At 45.5% G+C, this 22350-nt stretch overlaps 1 protein-coding gene across 1 annotated transcript in view; it reads left to right on the forward strand.

Annotated features, from left to right (window-relative positions):
• The window catches only part of LOC140217877 (nose resistant to fluoxetine protein 6-like), an 87835-nt gene that overhangs the window by 11035 nt on the left and 54450 nt on the right, over window positions 1–22350 (forward strand). Inside the window, exon 2 of the mRNA XM_072288063.1 lies at window positions 17460–17671. Coding sequence (XP_072144164.1) covers window positions 17460–17671 — 212 coding nt within the window. The remainder of the gene's footprint in view (window positions 1–17459; window positions 17672–22350) is intronic.

Below are 22350 nucleotides of genomic sequence, written 5' to 3' on the forward strand. Positions count from 1 at the left end.
TCTTCCCTAGAGACCACCTTTGTTCTGTTTCCGGCAGCTAAACGCACTGGTTGGGCATGTCCGTAATTTCTAGACTCTAGTGTCGTCAAGATTCTTGTTCCGCAAAGCACGGAAAATTTCTCAGGAAGACACCTCGGCTCTCTGCTATCGAATCAAGCACATGAGACAAAGATTTGACGACAGCCGCTTGCCAAGATCTAACATCAAATCTTGTCAAGTAGTTGGTGCCGGGCTTCGTATATTCTTTGTGATCCTGTATGGGAAGGAAGGAAAACAACAGTTTGGGTCAAAAATCTACCTTTCCTTCGCATGTTACACTGGAAGCAATTCCTTTTTTCTTCCTGTACGGAGGGACGACTATTCCATAGATCAGACATTTCTTTAGGCTGCTGTTCTTGCTTGATTATAAGATTTGCTGTGCATAATGATCGCGACGGAGGCCAGGACCAATGTATGTAATCTATTGCGCCAAAAAGACCGGGGCAGTGGTCTGCCCAACGTAAAGGTGGTACAGACGCGTCGAACAATGCGATTACGTTTTCTTTAAGGGGATGACATAGCAACTGATAAGAAAGCATTAAAAGCTGCGAGCTTTCTTGTTAATAGTACAATGTTGGTGAACGCGATTCGTAGTTAAATTCGATTACACTGGAAACGCATTGGCGAAACCTTCAATTTAGAGATTTATGCGCGATTTATATTAGTTTTGTTAAATTAATTTAGCTTTCTTTATTCTCGACCGTCTTACAGATCCGTCAGCATGATCAGTAAAGTATTCTGTGCTCTCAAGTATAAGGCCTCTTCGGATAAAAAGCGAAGACAATTACATAGCGCACTGTCGGAATAGAAGTAATGACCAAATCTCTAAAATACGAATGTGCCCTATGTGAAATTTGTTAAACATCGTTTCTCGACCCATTCGATTGCTTCAGCGGAGGCAGCTCGCCTGATCTTCAGTCATACAACCACCTGCTGGGGCTGAAATGGTGTCACTGTGGTTACGGTTGACTTCGTTGGACATTGCGCTTCTCGGACAAGCCCACAAACACGCTTCTGAGAATGAGCTTCGCTTTGTGCGGACCGTTTCTTTTCGTATCTTCGTATTTTGTCTTCATATATTCCATCCTTTCCACTCCTCCCCCCCCCCCCCCTCTTCCCGAACGCAAAGTAGATAGCCGGAGAATTATTCTGGTTAATATGTTGGTGGATTTAATCTTGCTGCAGGGCCATAGCCAGGACGTTATTCTGGAGTTCTTGTCAGCCAACTCAACGTCACGTTTTTTTTCTTTCTTAGAGTGGTCTCATAAAGGCCATTCAATTTTAGGAAAAAACGAAGGAAGGAGGTGGGCTGTCTGACAATCTGGGGATATGTGAACGCATGCTGTAATAGTAGGTAGACGCATTTCATTCTATATACAAGAACGTAACCGGGTTTTGAGAGCCCTTGCAAATTATAGCTACATGTAGCACAGAGACCGAAAGGATATCATGTCGGCCAAACCTGCATTTCATCGCACTGCTCAGCGGGAAATAGATCCGCAAACCTGTCTAGCATTTAAAATAATTATTCTGTTCTCTTTATATAGTTCCACACAATGGCAAATAGGGGGTTAATTAATGATCTCGAAATACTGGCGAGTGACGCGCAAAGTCGGGGGGTTATTAACGGTCCTTTCAGACGAAGCTAGAAACGACCAATAGTCGTCGTCAGTTTCGATTGTTCTACGAAGCTACCCTTTGGGCCTATAGTAGAAGCTGTCGTACCTCTTTTATTAAATGTAGCTCCCTTAAACAGTGTGGGACTTGTTGGGACCACTTTAATCAAACGTATGGTTTCCTTAGGGTAAAAAGCGGCAAAAATATCCCAAGAAGCCCGAGAAGTTACGTTGCGCCCAACGCACACACTCCACGGGTGGCCGGTGACACAGTGTTCGCGACTACTTCTCTGGAGTGCTCTGGAGGGGTGACTCAGTGGGTCAGGCTTCTGCTGTTCAGCACGAGGTCACAGGTTGAAATCCCGACCGCGGCTGCGGCATTTCGATGGTGGTGGAATGCAAAAACGCTCGTCTGCTTAGATATCGGTGCAAGTTAAAGAACCACACGTGGTCAAAGTTAATACGGAACCTTCCCCTACGGCCTCTCGCATAGCCCCATAATTGGTGCGCGACGTTAAACCCTATGAATGAATGAATACTTTGCTCTGAGCACGTGCCTTTAAAGCATGGTTATACCAAAGCTAAGTTCTTGCACTCTCGCCATTTGCCAAAAAATCGCTTTGCGCACCTGCGACTATCCGCCAACTCTGACTGGCCTACCCCAAAATGCACATTTGTTCTCAGCTCTGTAAGAAGAGATCTGGCGCAGTAAGCGTGGTAGGCTTAATGGGTGCGCACAGGCGAGCTGCTGTGTGTAATGTATACGAACGGCAGTGCGAAGTAGGAGAAGTAAAGGCCGCTAATGGTTGCAGAGACTTGACGGAGCAGCCCGTTCAGTTTCCTTTCAGGTTCTGTGCCAGGGGCTAGTTTGTATATTCCACCGCGTGCAAGCTTCAGGTTTTAGAGCAGTCGACTTCGTGGTTTGAATAAAACATCGAATACTATGTTTCTACGCGCAAATCCAATCACCGTGGCGCGTGGGTAATGCGATACTTCCCTACATGTTTCGTAATCTGGTCGCATAAATGATAGCATAGCCTTGCACGGAGGGCTTCTAGGTGTGTGCAACCTGATTTAGGAAACTCCTGAGCACATGCCTTTTTTATTTTATTGCATGACGACATCTCCTCATTCTTTGCAGCCATTAGACGTCTGTTCCTTTTGTTCGTGGTCAGTGCAGCTACGCAACTATATTTCTCTGCTTGAATTTACAATATCTTGCCGCAGGAAGAATATATTTCTCTCAGGATAGTGGAACATTCGTGAAATGTTAAAAGGTTTGAGCTTTACCTAGGCACGTAACATTCTTTTTTTCTGTTACAATAAAAATTACTCAGACTTCTACGAAAACAAATCCGCCTCTGCTGCTGTCAAATGCACTATCTTCTGTATTTTTACATGGACGACTTCAGTATGCAATTCATGACCGAATGCCACGTGCAAATGAATTATTTTATAGCTCGAGAACTATCTTGAACATTTAAGTTTTTTGTGAATTGAGACTTTTTTACCTTACAATCATGTTTGAGACTTTCAGTATAATCAATTGTTCAATGAATCTCGAGGAATCAAAATATGTTTTCTTAGATCTTCAAGTCTCTACGCAAAATACTTTTACATTCAATTAGAAGTGAAACAAACTTACAATGAAGGCCATGTTTTTAAAAAATCCTCGGAGAATTTTGTAGTCACGCAGCACACTTTACGCTTGGGTGAGAAAATTAAGAAATATTATTTTAATAGGAACCATTTTTTAAGTATACTTATCAGATCATTATTATGAATTACCTTCGTTTTTCAAAGAGATCAGAGCTTGTCGACCTGAGCGCTCGATGACGCAATGTGGTGACACAGCAGTGACAGAAAACAGTTGTGGCCGTTTCCTGTAGATTAGCTTCAGGAAACGTGTGCACTGTGATGTCTCGAAACCATAACTTGGTTTAGAAATCAGCATTTGCGGAAACACGCTCCGCTCTCGGCGTCCCGTAACATGCCTTTATGAACATCAATTTTTTTTTGGAACAGTGCTATTATAAGACATGCTGTTTTTAATGAAAGCAGATTTTTGCCTGGCTGGTGACCTTGCATGCTGTTGCAGGCGTTGGGAGAAAGTTATGATATGAAAATTGATCACAAGTGCTACAATGGCACCTATATCCATAGAGATGCGCACACTCAACCGGCTCATGAAGTTTCATTAAGACATGTAATGTATATTCTAGAGTAAATAGTTTATCATTTCTGCCCACGACAGAAGCGCCAGTGATCAGTGCTATCTTACATCTACGGACATTTTTGGGCACTACTCATTAGCCTAGTTATTGGCGCTAACCCACCAAATGCAACTGTAAACTTAATAGAGAGAAGTAATAGTGAAGGATAGCCAGGGAGGCCAACCAGACACACGCCCCGTTTGCTACCTTACACAGGAGAAAGTTAGAGTACGAAAAGAAAGGAAGAAAGAAAACGAAAGAAAGAAAGAAAGAAAGGGAAGAAAACACTGAGCGTATCGCTTCGTCTACAGGTGCACATGGAAACTAGAGTCGCTCACTGAAGTCTGTCGACTTCAAAAACTGCAGTAATGCACTTATTGCTTTCTGGGCCTGTGAGTCATGTGGCAGTGGTCGAAGCACTTTTACCACCATAAGTAATAATAAATGCAGGTGATCTTACATGGTACGGAGTAGAAGGCACGGGTCTTCACAGTGGGGTCAAATACAGAGGCGCTTGACAGACACCTCACACCTGCAAAGGTCGCAAGAAAGGTATGTCACTCATCTCAATGAGGAAGACGAAGCGTGTCTACCTGGCAGAACGTTGTTTGAGTACCCCTTTATTTTAAGCATGAAATGCTTTTAGCTCCCGTTGTCCGTGACCTTCAAGTGACCTTGAGCCAAAGGCCAGAGCCGTTATCCGGGCATTCAAAGGAGAACATTCGGGAAAGTTGCGAGATCAGAACGAGATCATCCGGGCAACCAGTCAAACTTAAGAAAATGCGGCCTCTGGCCCCGAACCCTTTGTACAGGACCACATTACATATGCTAGTTACTGCCCAAACAAATTGCAAAAAATATTGCTTCCGAATTCTTCTTGATGTTCACAATATCACTAAACTGTAACTTCTAGTACTATGAATTTTTATTTGTCATTTCCAATAGTGACGTCCAAAAGGCACATACAGCGCACCATACACTTCATTGTCATCTTTTGGAGCTGCGACAACCCTGTCTCAGCTCTAAAGAGCACAGACAACCCTGCCTGTGTTCTTTTGAACGCCAGCGGTCCGTGAATTCCGCAGCGCGGGTTTTGCGTCGCCTCGAGACATGGCGCCACGCTGCGTGTCGCTTCATTCAGGCGCTTTTCTTCTTCTAGTTGGGCAGTGCGCTGTCTCCCTGGCGCCTTTCGCTGCCTGTCTTGCCACCTTCAGTCGGTTTTTCTCCTTCTGGCTGGGCAGCGTCCATATGGACCAGTGCACAGTATGGCGTAGCGCGGTGCGGTGTGGTGAGGTGTGCCATAACGAACACGCATTGCACTCATATTAAGATTGTGGCTAATGTCATCTCCAACCAACCTGTTTGGCCGATTGCCATTTCGTGCTTATATCTACTGTCAATTCCGAGAGCGCCAGCTATTGTTTTTCGGAATTATACGCGTACCTCTGGGATGTCGCTTCTTGGTTCGTCGGTGGTGGACATTGACCATGACCACCTCGGACGTTTGCCAGGCTCGATAACGTCAGCTGTGGCCGCATCCAGAAAACGGACTGGCCTTCACAACGACTTTGTCATTAAGGGCATCGGTGTCAACTCCCTGAACAGCGACGGCCTTGCGACGACAACTTCGAACTATTATTGAGCCGTACGGCAAAGAGACGAAACACCAGGGGCCATTAGTCTTCAACATTGATTGAAAGAACGCAATGAAGGCCGTCGGTGTCACTGTTGCTGTCACCGTGAGGTTCCGTGTAAAGTACAAGGACGAGAAAATTGTCGCCGCGCGCTATCTGTTGTATGTGCAAATGAAAGCGCACGAGGGTGAGCCGGCGACAGCGGCTCAATATCGTGCTCGCAAGCGAGGAAAGCGAGGAGATAGCGCGCCGACTTCTGTCGCGAGCAAGGATCCGGCGTGGGGGGGGGAGGTAGGGAGGGGGTGCGTTTTACTCCGGGCTGCTGCATCTTGAAAGCCACCTGTGACGGGCACAGTATCCGACATGCGCTGTGTTTTCGTGGCTTAGTTCGCGTTGATTAGAGACGCAGCACGAAGGTCAATTCGCTCGCTGCTGCTACCGCACTTCCACACTCCAGGCTTTTGACAGCGAATTTCCACGCTCATCGAATGAAATGCGTTCATGTTTACTTGTGCACGCATGGCACCATGCTTGTTAATCTAGTTCGTATGTCTATGTTTACAAGCTTATACGGTTTTAAAACTACTATCCTTACTTGGTATAGCTATACTAGGGGAATGCCAGCAAACTTGAGAGTACAAAAAAATCAAGAGGCAGACATAGACAAAGAGCCACCTCCCTGTCTCTTTGTCTATGTCTGCCTCTTGATTTTTTTCTACTCTCAAGTTTGCTGGCACTCTCCTAGTATAACCATGTACCAACTAGCCCAACAAGCCACTCTCATGAACTTGGTATAGCTAGCTGTTCGCTAATTTGTTATCGCAATCGATGCTATCTATGCCTTTCCGGTGAAACTGCAACTTTTTTTTGTTCGTCAGGTCCCCAACAGCAACATGAAGTGCCTCAACAGGCGATCTGTTTCGGTAATGGTGGAGGATTGGATGCCAAATGAAATTACCGACATCACAGTAAACGGACGTAAGAACGTCCTGGCGATTCATGGTGCGCATGCGGCCGCGTTGAGCACACCGCGAAACCTCCCAGATTTGGATAGAATGAAAGCCTATTCCCATGTCCCGCTGAGCTCTAACGTCACCATCTGCGATGTAGATGCTGCCATTCACAAATTCCACATAGAAAATCTGGCCAACCCAGCCAGTGAAGCTGCCATTATCGCAAATGTCGTGCGCTTGCCAACTCACGTTTTTTGAAGATTGTGTTCAACGGCGAGTGTAAAGGTGGGCCACTGTGTGTGGCCCACCTTTACACTTGGTGGACGAGTTCGTGTGTGAAAAGGTGGGCCACGTCGTGTGTAAAGGTGTGCCACTGTCGACATCATGTGCGACTTTTCGTAGCGAAGCCACTACAATGTCATAAATGTGTCGAGCTGGGTCACGTGAGAAGCACAAGCAAGATTACCACGATGTGTTCTCGCGGCGCTGAAGCCCACTCCGCGGTTGAGGGATAGACCACTGTTCTTAAATGCTCGAATTGTGATGGATACCATGAAGCTTTGTAAAAGAACTGCCTAAACATTAAGAAGGTGCTGGCTGTGTTTTAATTAAGTGGTGAAAGACCATTCTTCTCATCGGGGAGGCTGCCGAAACCATTGGAAAGCGGCCATATCGACACCGATACTCGTTAAAGAAAGCCAACGACTTTACAGCGTCCGTCCCAATCCCTGCTTCTCCGCCTCCCCTTTCATCCAGAGCAATCGGGGCTGATATTTGCAAGAACACCAAAACAAGCATGGTTGCAGCTGGTGCAGCTTGGCCTACGTTGTTAAAGCCACATCCACTAGTAAGTATTCCCAGTGTACATCAGCGGCCTTTGATTCTCAACATCCCACCGATAAGCTGCCTGAACAGGATAAGCGTGTAAGTGTAATGCTTCGATCGCGTATGAACCCCATTGCCATGCTTTTTGTCAAAGTACAATATTGTCAGCTCAGAGTGCACTACAGGTGCTGAATGCTCTAAATCCAGTACTTGCCAGCCTTGAGTACTCGTTCAATACTTTCATTTTCTACTGAGATCAGACATACTTCGATTTTACAGTGAAATGACAGAGGCCTCAGTTCCCTCGTATCATCCTTCCGTCAATATATCTATACAAATTGGATTCCCGTAATCGTTATTTTCGAAACCAACGTAAAAAGTCCTATCGAAATTACAGGGTAGGAATCATTTGTTTCTTCGACGTGTGAGCAGCGCAGCGAGGCGGTTGTTTACAATCACACGGATTTTACGTATGCCCATCGCGCGGTACAACCACATGACGACAATTAGTATGCCTGCTTTACGTGTAAGAAATAAGAAAGTGTGTCTCATGGTGTCTACACATGACCTGTCGGGGACATATAGACATTGTTCGAAATTGTTTGAACGCGATAGACTGAGAGACATATTGGACGTTATTAATGCCCCTTGAATTATACCACGCGATTTCAACGCATATCACTCACTATGGGCTAGCTCGACCATTAACTCCAGAGACAATGATATGGTGTCATTCGCCGCTGATCACGAGCTTCATTTCAGGTAGAAGGGCAGTCCTGGCTCTCTGAGGGGCCGTACGCACAGCAGTCGTCTAGACTTGACTCTGCTATCACGCCACTTCATTTCGCCAGTTCAGTAGTTTTCATACATAGAAACGCATGGGAGTGACCATATTTTGACTTATGGAGAGATCAGGAGCCTTAACAGTTCCTTCTCCTCGACTGCATTACGAAGAATCGACTGGTTCAATGTTTAGCTGCACATGAAAAAATGCATGCCGAGAAGACCTTGACCACAACTTCGAGGATATCATAGGAGATGAGATGAGAGGAACTTCACGCATCCAAGAAAGGCCACGTGCACTTCGAAGACGAGCAGAAAGTAGATACAGCCTTACAAGGGCAGTCTTTAACTCGAGAATGGCACGGCAAACACAGAATAAGATCCAGCGTCGTTTGGACAGATTGTAGGAACCGTGTTAGAAGTCTTTTTGTGAATGACTGGAACCTTGTAAACCACTGTCGCGCATCTGAATGTTCGTGGCCTGCACTCGTCCCCACGACAACGAATACCTGTCAGGGTTTTAGCCGTACATGCATCACTGCCGGACAGTGCTTGAGGTGGCGAATGATTTCTGTGCACGAATCGCTAGCGTGTCCTTCATCCTCAACGCAGAGGATGTGTCTTCCCTCTGGCTTGCGTTATAGAAATGGACATTCGAGTTACTATGGCATAACTTAACGCATCTTGTCAGGCGAACAGCCAGCTAACATTTCCAGATACCATTAAAGTTTGTGCGTCTCTCTCTTTGGCTTCTTCTCGACGTTCTTCTTCACCAGGGCCCGACGGCATTACCAATGCTCCTCTCGCCCATCTAGGACAAGAGGACAAGAAAGAGCTGTTAAATTACTACCCCCGCGAATAGCATGAAATCATTGTTCCCCCGCAATGGCAGTTAGCTTCTACCGCTACTTAAACCAGGAAAGTCGCCATTTGACCTGGCATCTTCTCGCCCTATTGTCCTGTCAAGTCGCATAAGGAAAGTAATGGAGAATTATCCATACACACCTAGAATGACACTGACATGAAGGTAGGTTTCCAGCGAGGCAGGTCGTCAATGGAAAATGTTATTGACCTCACAACGTTCGTCCAGCAAAGAAAATTCCTCAAACGCGTATCAGTGGCGCATTTTTTATGTGAAAGGCGCATACGACAATGTCACTCATGAAGCGATCCTCAAATCGCTGGAGGCGGCCGGAATCGGGGGTCGAATATTTCAGTGGATCCGCGACTACTTGTCTGAAGGTATACTTCTCTGTGCAGACCGAAGATGACAACGGTGCCATCTATGCTACTATGGTGTCGTCCCACAGGGTGGAGTATTGAGCTCTACCTTGTTTAACGTTACTATGGTGAGATTTCCTGAACTTTTGCCCAACACAGTTCCCCTATTAATATACGCCGAATATATTTGTCTTTGGTCTTCTCTAGTGACCCGTCTTGAAGTGCAGTCAAGGATGCAGCGGCCAGTCACCCTACGAAGTTCCTATTTCCGCAAGCAATGCCTTATTGCCTCCACTGAAAAAAATGCGCGTTAATTCCATTTACGCGAAGCCCACGACGCAATACCCCATCTGTATCTATGGCCAGGCTGTTTCATACCAGAACTCTCATCGCTTCTTAGGAGTGATTATTAAAGGCAACCTTCATGGAGCCCCCACTGCTTCTACCATAAGAGGAGACTAATCGATCTGTTCACATAATGAAGTTCGTGGGCAGAAAAATTTGGAGCACCTCAGTATGCTACATGCTGCACCTGTACAGAGCGCTGTTTCTGGGCTGTTTGCGTTACAGCTTACCGGTTTTGGCAAACACACGCAAAACGAATGCTCACGCCATCGAAAGTTTGCAAGGCCAAGCATTGCGCTCGTGTATTGGACTACCACGGAGCGATTCGACTCATGCAACGATCATGATCACTAAAGACCATTCAATTCCACCTTGCGTAACATCTGACAACCTCGGAACTGACACTCGACATCTCTGTCGAGTCTTCAGTCACTATATTGCTGCTTTACCGGTGCAATGACCTGAAGTCATATTTTCAAAACTCGTCGGTCTTTAGACCAGCAGCAAGACCACTGTTACCCCTGCAGTACATACGACATCCACAAGCACGCCTCACGATTCCTGGAATTGGGAAGAAGACACCCCATTAAACAGGGGCCCTACGACACATGGCATTGTTAATAATGAACGAGATGTATGGACAAAGAACGTACATTTACACCGATGGATCGGGCTTCGCCATCTGCTCCACAGGCGCAGTTGTCATACCTACCTTACTAGTCACAATCAAGTTGAATGTGTCTCAAATGACGACGTCTGTGGCAACAGAACTTACCACCCTGCATGTTGCGGTTAATTAGATCGCGCAAGCGCAACCTCGAAAATGGGTAGAGTTTTGTGATTCCCAAGGCACCCTTCAAATTCTGCAGTTGTTCTTACGGCGCCAGACCTATGACCAATTTGTATGAGAGTCAAGAGAAGCGCTCCATCAAGCCTTCTCGATGGGTTATGATATCATCTTCCAATGGCGACTGGGGAACCGTGGCATTGTCGATAACGACCTTGCTGGTGATGCCGCCCGGTCAGCCCATAAAAGAACCAAGACAGCTTTCATGTCCCTGCCGATAACAGACGCTGCCAGTGGTCTTAGTTTGCCGTTTGCATGCTTACACCAAGGCGTAAACTTCGCAGAATACTTCGAGTGCGCCAAACTATCGTCTCCACAGACTTGATCTTTCGTTGAAGCTGCATATTCATTGCTCTTCTCCAACGGTGACGCAACTTTACTGTGCCGCCTATGGTTAGAGGTGGCTTTTACGTAAGCTTACTCATTATCTCCTGGAATTTCAGGCACATCCATCTGTTACATATGTAACTGCGAAGAGACAAGAGAACACGTGTCCTGTTTTTGTGATCGTTATCGCCAAACGCGAAGTTCTCTGGAGTGTGTTAAACCGGCTAGATCATAAAAAATTATCAGAGACAAAGGTGATTCGACCATGGCCCCACGCGTCGCCCCCTCGCAGGCTTACAAAGCGACGTGGGCCTGACTACGGTACGTCAAAGCGACTGGCATTATTGACCGATTGTAGACATTATGAACAACCGTAAGTGTTTGCATTGCTAGCACTTTCCTTCCTCTCTCTCTCCTTTTATGTTTACTTTTCATCCCTCATCTCACTTCCCCTTTCGTAAGGTAACAACCCGGACGCGCGTCTGGTTGACCTCCCCGCCTTGCCCTCCTTCCTTTCCTCCTTCTTTGTGGATACCACGCCCAGCCACAATAATCTTGCGTCGCAGCGGGAGAGGCCTTGTGGTAGCTTGAGATTGTTGGAAGGGCGGAGAATTCATTGGCAGCAGATAGAAAGACCGGGGGAGTTCCAGTCAGGTACAGTGACATTACGAGCGCGTAATCCGAGTTTTCTTGCAGCGCCCGTTCTAGATGGAGCTATCCGAACTGTCCGGGCAGTGTCGATGGTGGACCGAGTGGTACCGTCAGCAGCGTCATCGAGGTCATTCGTGACGACGCCGCAATAATGCTGCACCCTCTGAGAAACCCTGTTATGACCCTTTTCGAGAGCACGATGGAGAGCCTCCCGGATGTCGGACACTAACTAGTTTTAGGTTCCATAACGTAGGCTTCACATCAGGCTCTGAAGGGGTAGCTTGGGATCACAAAAGAACGCCCACCTTTTCAATGGTTCTTCTAAAATGCAATTAATCGTGGTAAAACGAACCGCAAGCTCAGCCCCGCCGATTTCATCTGGCCCATTATGAACTTGATTGTCGGTAATTTACCATAGATGATAACGGCATCCGAGCAGCTCTCGAATGAAGCGGATTCGTCGGTGTAAATGTGCAAGCAGTTAACATACTCCTCTTGCCATAAAGATAAACACATATGCCTTCAGACTTAATCATCCTTATGAGTGGGCGCTTTCACGAAGCCGTCTTCACCTTCATCTGCCCTCACCCTCACGAAGTGAGGTGACGTGAGGGGAGGATCGTATAGCTGGAAAGTCGGGTGAGCGAAGATGATAGAGGGTGCAGGCCGTGAGGCAAGGGCGAACGAAGACGACTTGGACAAAGTGAGGCAACATGAGTGAGTCGCCATTCAAGCTGCTAAGATGGGCGGGGAAAGTGTGAAGGCTTTCCATTTGATCGAAAATGTGTGGCCACAAAGGAAAGACAACTCGGTGATTTCTGGCGGCCGACTTCCGGTGACAACAGTCTCCGTCGTTTCGACACCTCTGTAAATGCGCCGACACCAACATACTGCAGACCATCCGCCGAAGGTCCGTAGATTCAGACTGTCTATAACACTGCCAGCAGCACAATGGTCCTATCGCCAAGCCGACGCGGCTGCCGTTGATTTTGTTGCCGCCGTTTACGCCAGCTGCTCAGTTTTTCCGTGTTCTACCCCTTCTTAAGAATGCATTTATTACCCACGACTACACGTTATCACAGAAATAAATTATGATGCCACCAGGTCCGTAAATTGTAGTTATTAAAGAAACGCGTTTTACGGTGCCGCATTTATCGAGCATCTATATAAATAAAATGGTTTGGCCTTTACGTAACTGTCTCTTCTACGCACTTCACATCAAGTAAAATAGTCTAATGACATGAAACTTGGAAATATTGTAGGTGTTAAAGGTAGCTGTAGACAACCCTTAAATTTTATGGAAATAAATTGCGGGAAACAGAAGATGGCTTTGTGCCTATTAGCTTGATTTATTTTTTTCTTCCCACATCAGCGGCATCGCCCATTCATGGTTGAAAAGAAATTATGTAAAACTTGGCAATGCAGCATTTAGCCGACCTTCACATGTACTTGTTTTTTCCTCTCGGTGTGTTGACTATTATAGAAGAAAGCGTCTTACGTGTGCCTGTGTGCTATGTTATTCATGTATCACAAAAAAGTCGCAGTTTCGCCCGAAACGCCAAGCACCCCTTGCGATAGTAAATTAGTAGACAGCTATACGAAATAGGGATAGTAGTTCTTTCGGCCGTATAAACTTGTAAACACTCGCTTACTAACTAAATTAACAAGCATGGTATCAGCGAGCACAGGGAAATATGCACACATCCCACTCGATGACCGCGGACACTAACTGTCAACATGCTGGCGTCAGGAAGTGCAGCAGCAGCAATGAGCGAAGTGACCTTCCTGCGGCCTATCGCTTTAACGCAAACCCAGCGGCGAGAATACAGCACACGCAAAGCTACGAACCGTCAGCCCATCGGGACTCTGCTCCTAAAGCAGATCACTTTCGAGATAAAGCCCGCGCAACAGCATGTTGCTGCCGAAGTACAGCCCCCCCCCCCCCCCCCCCCTACCATCCCTTCCTCCGGTTCCTTGCGCGCGACGGAGGACCGCTCGCTTCCTCCCCGCTTTCGTTCCTTGCGCGGGTAAGATTTAGCCTCTATCGTCAGCTCCCCCTCGCACGCCTTCACTGGCATAAAAAGGGTGTTTCAGCCAACACTTTCAAAAATTTTGGAAAACTGTCTGTGGCAGATAGCACAATTCTAGCCTGTGGGATGGTCTACTCGAAGAGGCGGACATAACTTGCGCAAGAAATCGAAATGCGTAATTGACGAATTAACAAAAGCTCACTAATGAAGTTTTTAACTAACTACCTTATGGCATTGCAATTTACAAATTCTAGCGGGTGAGACTGTAGGGCACATCCACTCGAAAGGAATTGTGTGGATGGCACCATTTACAAGATATGCGCAATCACACTTGCTGTAAAAATGCGCTGTCGTTCCACTTACTGTCTTCACAAAGCCTCGTCTTATGCATTGAAGCACAAAAGTAACTGGAATACCAGTGCATTATTCCGCAAAGTTCGGGAATCATTATCTCCAAACTGGTATCATCCTTACAATTCGTTCTAAGGGGACCCGCCTTGCGAACTCGCCGGCTGGAATTTGTAAATTGCAATATGTTCCATAAGGTTATAAGTGAAAAACTCAATTAATGAATGTTGGTAATTAGTTGATTATGGATTTTAATTTCTGAGGAAGTAATGTCCGCCTATTCGAGTACACCAGCTCATGGACTAGAATTGGGCTATCTGCCACGAGCAATTATTATTTAATTGGAAAGTGTTCGCTGGAACCCCCAGTATACAGCATACGGCGCACAGCAAAGGTGTTAACGCCCCTGGACTTTATACGGAACATCACGGCGACGACGAGGGTGATGACGACGGCCAAAATGCACCAGGAGTGTCCATATAATTGATATCGCAATAATACAAGGCGCTTGCGGAAGACGAGCCAGGCAAGGCGCCTCTCCATCTGTGTCCTGTATTTGGGACCCTGCCCATATTTCTCACTATTATTAGACACAAAGTTCTGCAGTGCTTGGCAAAGGTTGAACGTTTCCTTCTTCTGTACGCCCTTGAAGGAAGAGCTGTTCAGAATTTCTGTTGGTGATGTGGCTGTAGTAAGCCAACGCCTTTCGAGTTGCTGTTTCAATAGTTCCACCGGGCCATAATAGTGCCACTCCATCGTTCTAATTGTTTCAGTTTGTTGCGTATTTGACATATTTTTCGAACGAAGTTTTTATCGTCGGTTCGCCCCATACTTGAATTTTCTCTAGTATCTGAGTGGGGAGCGTTGTGTGTAACAAGAGTGGTCCACCGCTACAGCGTAAATAATTAATATCAGTGTGCAGTGTCACGTGAATGAAACAATATAAGCCGTGCACATGAGTTTTGATGCATCTCTACCTCAGAGTAATGGTTCACGTTGAGTCTCTCGACTGGCACTACAACTATAAACATGGAAAGAGCGCAAATGTTCCGAAGCGAGCACATGTTTAAAAGTTTATGGGCGATGGGAGATTGAGTGTTTCATTAGTGCGGTAGATGTTTTCCGAGCCAAAGTGACCCCGAGGTAACAAACCTATATACGACACCCGTATTGTTGTTCTTAAACTCTACGAGTATTCAAATTTCAGTCGGTCTTTTTTCGTGCGCACATAAAATATCTGGCTATAGTATGAACTCTGTAATTGTTCGTTGTACAAGCAACGGAAATGCGCAGTATGGCTTTATCGCAAAACTACAACAATAAGCAACCCTTATTACTGAGGCAAAATTGGCAAGTTCCTAATCACTCGGCTGTCCTATCCCTTAGGCAGCCCTGGCTAAGTGATGAATACAGCTAGTTCACAGGTGGTTCCTAGAAAAAAAGATCCATTATGTCTTTTTTAGCATTGTCATCATAGTGAGCGTGCGCGTATGTGTGTGTTTGTGTGTGTGTGTGTTTCTTGTTCCAAACGTTCTAAAAAATCCTGCAAAAGTTACTTGAATCATCTCACTACAGATGAATTATCTGCTCAGCTGGACATCATTTGCAACAGGAACGAAGGCAATACGTTTACTAAATCAACTAATTGCATTAATTAATTTCTTATTTACCAACCTTGCAGCACATGCTCATACAGGAAAGTTGAAGTAAATTGTCATAAAAGTCTTGTTCTGCGTTTCCGCATTTGAATATCGCCATATAGACCTAAATAACTGCTGTCAAATTATTCGGTTAATTTGCCTGACTACGCACGTGGTACTGCGAAACGGGGCTCTCTCTCCAACGCCTGCGTGACGTAGAAGTGTGGCGTAAAATGAAGTTTCTAGACAGAGCTTAAATTCAGCTCGTAACATACTCGCTAGCTATATCTGAGAAAGGAAGAGAAAGCTACCATGAGGTACGAGTCCAACCATTCGAAACTAGTGAAAATAAGTGTGGCCCACTCTTGGTGGACGCGAATTGTAAAGAACTCATATAGTCATAGGGTGGCTCTAAGTCTGAAAATACAAATGGAAAGATCGAAACAGAGTCATTTTTGTAACAGCCTAATGCTTCAGTTGCTGAAAAGTTAAGCTTGGCTGCAAAATGTTAAAAAGAAATACAGAAGGAAATAAGAAAGCATTAAAAGCAACCGGTGGTAGACAATCGGATTAGAACAGTGACTTGGGCAATATAAGAATGTCAACGGTAGAATTTTCACGGCAAACCGAGTACATCATGGTGTCGTCGGTGTCAGGGTTGCTTTCGTTGCCATTCCAATTCCATGAGTCAGCCGCCGCGGAAGCTGCAAAGTCTTGTATACGAGACAGCCTGTGTGGCCCTTTCTTGCAGCGAAAAAAAAAAAAAAAAACAAGGGACCGACGAAAGCATATGGAGCCAAACGACACGGTGTTCAGCAAGAAATACATCTCGCCTATTGCGATTCTGAGGTTGGTTTGTAAATTTCCCTTGATTAAAATATCAATTACTTTGACTCGACACTCTATTTGCGTTAACGAGTTGTTTATGTACAAAACATTTAGCAACCAGCGTCAAATAAATGCATGCAGTATTATTTGATGTAGCTAATGCAACAATGAATTCGCGCACTTGGCGCTGCTTCCTAAGCGTACGAAAATTGTCATAAACTTCGGTGATTCGTTTTCAGGACGTTTTGTTGGGGGTCGTTTTGACCACAGTTTGGGACGCTGTACAAATATCTTCAAATAAAAATACACAAGATACTGACATACACACTTGAGCGCTTCGTCGCAGTGATTCAACAAATGTCGCCCCAGCTGCTCAAACCAGAGCAACGGAGTCGAAGAAATCTCTATCAAGCTATGTCGAATGGTACGATGATTTTAGACTGCGTGCCATTAGCTATGATATCTTAGACACTCATTCGGTCATTAGAGGGCGTGATTTTTCTCACAGTCAGTTTCAGTTTCATAGGTAAAATGAGCCAACACTTACCTAGATACACGGTGTAGTAGCACCAACAAGCCCACATCACCCCCCTTGTCGAGCATAAAGTTGCTACAAAGCTAAATACTCACATTTATATGAGTACCTCGGCTGAAGAACCTCACATTCCTATCCACCATATTTATTTTGAGTGTTTATCGTTTGCTTCACCTTAAACTTAATGTAAATATTCTTGTCGATTATTTTGACCTACCCGCCGTGGTTGCTCAGTGGCTATGGTGTTGGGCTGCTGAGCACGAGGTCGCGGGATCGAATCCCGGCCGTGGCGGCCGCATTTCGATGGGGGCTAAATGCGAAAACACCCATGTACTTAGATTTAGGTGCACGTTAAAGATCGCCAGGTGGTCGAAATTTCCGGAGTCCTCCACTACGGCGTGCCTCATAATCAGAAAGTGGTTTTGGCACGTAAAACCCCATAATTAATTAATTAATTGTTGACCTGCTCCTTCTTGCTGCACTGTTTGGTGAATCTGCTTAAACTTGATAGGAATCTCTCACACGTCGACTGGGAACGCATCCTCCTGCCGCGGCTGGTCGCGCAGATACTGTCACTGAATCGAAAAGCATGTCGGTAACTTTCGCCGCTGCGTTTTTATGCAGTGCTGGACGCCAACTCCCGTCCACCGGGTGGCCTCATCTCGGGCACGTTCAACGACTTAGGCACCTACGACCAGTGCCTGTCCACGGCGGCACGCGATGCTGACGGTGGCGTCCACTTCTCGGGCCAGTATTGCACGCTGTACCTGCAGCCACGACGGCTGCCTTTCTTCGAGAAGATCGTGCGCCGGCTCCACGACGATGTCTACGATGGTGTGAGTATTGCCCTTTAACGAAGAATATTTTCACTGCAGCACCCGAAATTTTAAATCTAGCACCCACTGTGCCACACTGGAGGAATTTGAATGCATCTCACTGGGTACTACGCTGCATGGGCGCTCTTCATTGTGGCGCACAGTGTTTCGCTCACTATGTTTGTTGACACTTCCAGGGGCCGATGTATTTCGCGCACTTGTCGGATACGCGCAATACTTCAAGCTTCGAGTCTCGGTAGCTCAGTGGATGGGACGTTGCGCTGATGACCTCTAGGTCGCGAGTTCAATCCCGGCAGTGACAGCCGCGTTTCAATGGTGGCGAAATGCAAGACCGCTCGTGTACTTAAATTCAGGCGCACTTTAAGGAAACACAGGTTTCCAAAATGAAAATTCTGAGTGCCCCATTGTTGCGTGTCTCGTAATTAGATTGTGATTTCTGAACTCAAAACTGCCGAATTTTTTATTTATTTATTTATTCGTTCACTGGAGAGCAGCGTCTGGCTCGGGTTACAGTGGCTGCTCCAAAGGTATTGTGAAGTAATAAAAGAAGGTGTCGCTGACGTATTGAATGAGAGTCCAGGTTACTTTGTAGTACTGCAGTGCACATCTTAACTTCCTGTTTCTCTCATCTTTAATGTCACGAATATTCACCGGACATTTTTCTCGCTATTACGCGACCTTTACTCTTTCATATCTTCCTCAGCCAGCTTCTTTCCTGCCCTCTTATTCCAAATCAAGTGATCGAAAGAAAGTGATGCGCGCTTTGCTGCGCTTTAATTCAACCCTGGGACAACCTACCAAACAATCACATGGGGCCCTGCATCGATCGGCATCCTAGGGAGAGAGGCAGATAGGGAAAAAAAGCTTTAGGTTCACATAATGCTCAAAGCAACTTGGTCTGTCTTTTTTTCTTTTTTTTTGTCTCTATCCCACTTGACGAGTTTGCATGCCTGCAGCGAAAAACCTTATTTTAACATTATGCGGCTTCGACAAGTCAGCGTCAAACGGCACAAAAAGCTCATACCATAAAAATGATATCGCGCATACAATTGAAAAGATCCGTCGTTGTCGAGAACACAATCTTCATTATCACCGTAATAAGAATCGCCAAACGATAAATAACCATACTAAACATCTCGAATAACAGGCGTTTCTTTCATTGTAAGAAATTATCAGCACCCTCTGCTACGGAGCAAGACTGATAGCCCTTTTACAGATGCTCTACAGCCGTTGGGGGCAGTTTGCCAAGGACCATCGTGGTGGCCATGCTTCTAATTGTGTTTTGTTTTTCAGTCAGCCATTATCTAAGCCTGCCACTGACACTTCGAAATGCATTTTAATTGAAATGATCCAATTCGGTTTCCTAATCGAGGCACGTTACTGACAACCACGACGTGTTATGCAGCTTGGTACAGTTGGTGTATTGCTGACATTTTGACAGTTTAAAAGCCAATAGTTAAGGCAAAAATTTAATGTAATGTCGTTAAACGCATTTATAAACCCTCTTCAAAGTGGTTCAATTATAGGCACCATAAGAATAATAGCCTAGGTATTGCTGGTTAGTAGTCCTTTGGCCACTGCTCACTGTTCATACCACGTGACGATGGTAACTAGGATGAGTAATTTCGAATAAATTTATTTCAGTTCTGGCAACCTGTCATCAAGGAATCCACACCATAAAACCTACTTATTCGGTCCTGTGTATGGACACCATTACCGGGTTATAGTATGCAGGTGGATTCACGAAGCCACTTATTAGAAACGTTGGTTCGAAGGAATTTTTATCCGTCCTTTCTGCGTGCTGTTATGATTCACCTGTCAAGTGTGAGAAGCGTTCACGCGGGCGTCCCCAAGTCGACATAATTGCCCTCTTCGAAACAGCGTCACCCCTTTTTTTCTCCGAGCTGACACAAAGGGATCGACGAAGAAAAGACAAACCGAAGGGCCGGAGGTCGTCGACGACAGAAGCTGACACAAAGGGAAGGACGAAGGGAAGAAAATCCGAAGGTCAGGAGCTCGACGGCAGAACCTGACGAAAGCACTAATACTTCCACGGGCTCCCGAAGAAGTCGTCGACGTCGACGACCACAAGACCGCGACGGGTTATTTAAGGCCTTCCTGGCCCCCGTGTTAATCATAACCGTTCGAGACTCGGAGGAGAGTCACAACCATGTACTAATGAAGTGAATACAACTTTCAATTGTTCCAAATGAATACAACCTTGAATACAACCTTGAATACCAATGAAGTCAATACAACCTTCAAACGTTCCAAATGAATACAACCTTGAATACAACCTTCAAAAGTTCCAAATGAATACGCTGCAGTCGACGGCGAATATGAATGCCTAAGAGCAATTAGAAGGTGCGCAGAACAGGCTTACCGCCGCAGTGGAAAGCTGGACGACTACAAGATGGCACATAAAGTTCAGTCAACTTCGCGCAGACGCTTACAAAAATTAGGTACAAGAAAATGGCGAGAATACTGCGCGTCGTTGTCTCCGTTTACTCCAGTTCCCAGAATATGGTCCGTTGTCCGATCTTTTAGTGGTCCAGTTACCCAGAGCCATCCCTTTCGAGCCCTTGCCGTAGCTCGAAGCACTCCGGAAACATCTGTTGCTGACGAATTTTGTCAACGTATATCCAGACCAGGAATTCCGTTTACTTGCCTACAATTTGCAAGTTTGACAACACTAGCAGAACAGAAGGTTCGTGCGTGCTTTATGTCACAACATCCACAACTTGATTGTGAGTTTATATTAAATGAATTAAAGAGTGCTCTTTCGTCATGCCGTACAAAGACAACCGCAGGCCCAGATTGTGTTACGTATGTGATGTTAAAGAACCTAGGTCCAGTAGGAAGAATGACTCTTTTGGAGATATTTAATGATATCTGGATAAGAGAGACTCTACTGCATTCATGGAAATTAGCTCGGGTAATTCCAGTGCTAAAACCAGGAAAGACTCCGCTTTGTCTTGACTCCTACCGACCCGTCAGTCTCACAAGCTGTTTTTCCAAGCTAATGGAGAAGATGATAGACAGTCGACTGCAATGGTGGTGTGAACACACAAATGTGTTTTCCGACCACATGACCGGTTTTCGACAAAATCATTGTACTTGTATGCAGTATTAGATATTGCCACATACATCGAACATGAACGAAGTTGCGGAAATGTGACAGTAGCTGTATTTTTAGACATTAAAAGAGCATTCGACACTGTAAGTCACATACGCGTCCTTGCTGGTATGTTAGAGCTTGGCCTACACGGTCGAACACTGCGATGGGTATCAAATTTCTTGAAAGAGAGAAAAATATTTATGGAAACAATCGAAGGAGAAAGTAATTATCACAGCATCACGCAGGGCGTTCCGCAGGGCAGTGTTCTCAGTCCGTTTTTATTCAACTGTGTCATGGCAGCCTTGCCACAAAAACTCCCGTCTGGCCTACGGTATGACATCTGCATATGAGCCTCTGGTTCTAATATACAAGTCATTCAAACAACGCTGCAAGAGGGCCTTGATAGTATCGACACCTTTTTAAAAGAAAGAGACATGAGTCTTTCATACGCAAAGACAGCTGTACTTCCTTTCACTAGACGACAGTTGATTAATTTCCAACTTAGGCTTAACGGGCAAACTTTGATGTTTGTGAAAGAGCATAAATTTCTGGGAGTTATTCTTGACCGTCAACTTACATGGGCTTCACACATCCGCGCAATTGAAAAACAGACCAATGCAGTAATAAATGTGCTTCGGCGACTCGCAGGCACAACGTGGGGGGGATCAGTCTCTTCGCTACTACAAGTTCATAACGCACTCATAAAACAAAAAATCGCTTACTCGGCACCTATTCTCCATGGTTTATCGCAAACTTCTGAGGAACGTCTTCAACGTTTACTAGCAAGGGGGCTGCGAGTGTGTCTTGGGGTGCCGCAGGCTACCTCGAGTTCTTTAGTAATTGCTGAAGCTCGTCACCCCCCATTTCCAGTCATACGAACGGTTGAAACATGCCGACATATCTATCGCACCTTAACCCAACACGAGAAGCATCCATTAAACCTCGCGCTCACCGAAAGAAACAAAAGCAAAATTCACGATGTTGTTCGAGAACATAAAGCATTATTACCAAGATTTGAATTATGCAAAGTGGATGTTAGTTACCCTCCCTGGATGTTAACATACCCTAAGATTGAGTTATCGGTTGACGGGATTATATCTAAGAGAGACATGTTCATAGTAGCCGCACAGCAACTGGCACTCTTCCAAATTTACTCATTATACCCCCAGTACATCCACGTTTATACAGATGGTTCGTGTCATAAAAATTCCTCGACTTCAGCATTCGTCATACCACATTTAGGCTAGAGCAAACATTTAAATTATCCCGGGAGACATCTTCCACCATGGCAGAACTATTTGCAATCCTGTGTGCTTTGCGTTTCATAACATTAGAAAAACATTCGCAAAAATTGGTTATCTTTAGCGATTCGCAAGCCGCTCTCACATTACTACAGAGCAATAAGAAAAATTCTTTGAACACTTCGATATTGTATGAGACGCTCAAAGAACTTACAAAAGCAAGCGCAATGAACCACGTAATTGCATTTCAGTGGATTCCTGGGCACTGCAACATTCCTGGTAATACTGCAGCGGACGCAGCTGCGAATCGAGCGCACAAT

This window comes from Dermacentor andersoni, chromosome 1, assembly GCF_023375885.2.
Source record: "Dermacentor andersoni chromosome 1, qqDerAnde1_hic_scaffold, whole genome shotgun sequence".
Taxonomy (NCBI): domain Eukaryota; kingdom Metazoa; phylum Arthropoda; class Arachnida; order Ixodida; family Ixodidae; genus Dermacentor; species Dermacentor andersoni.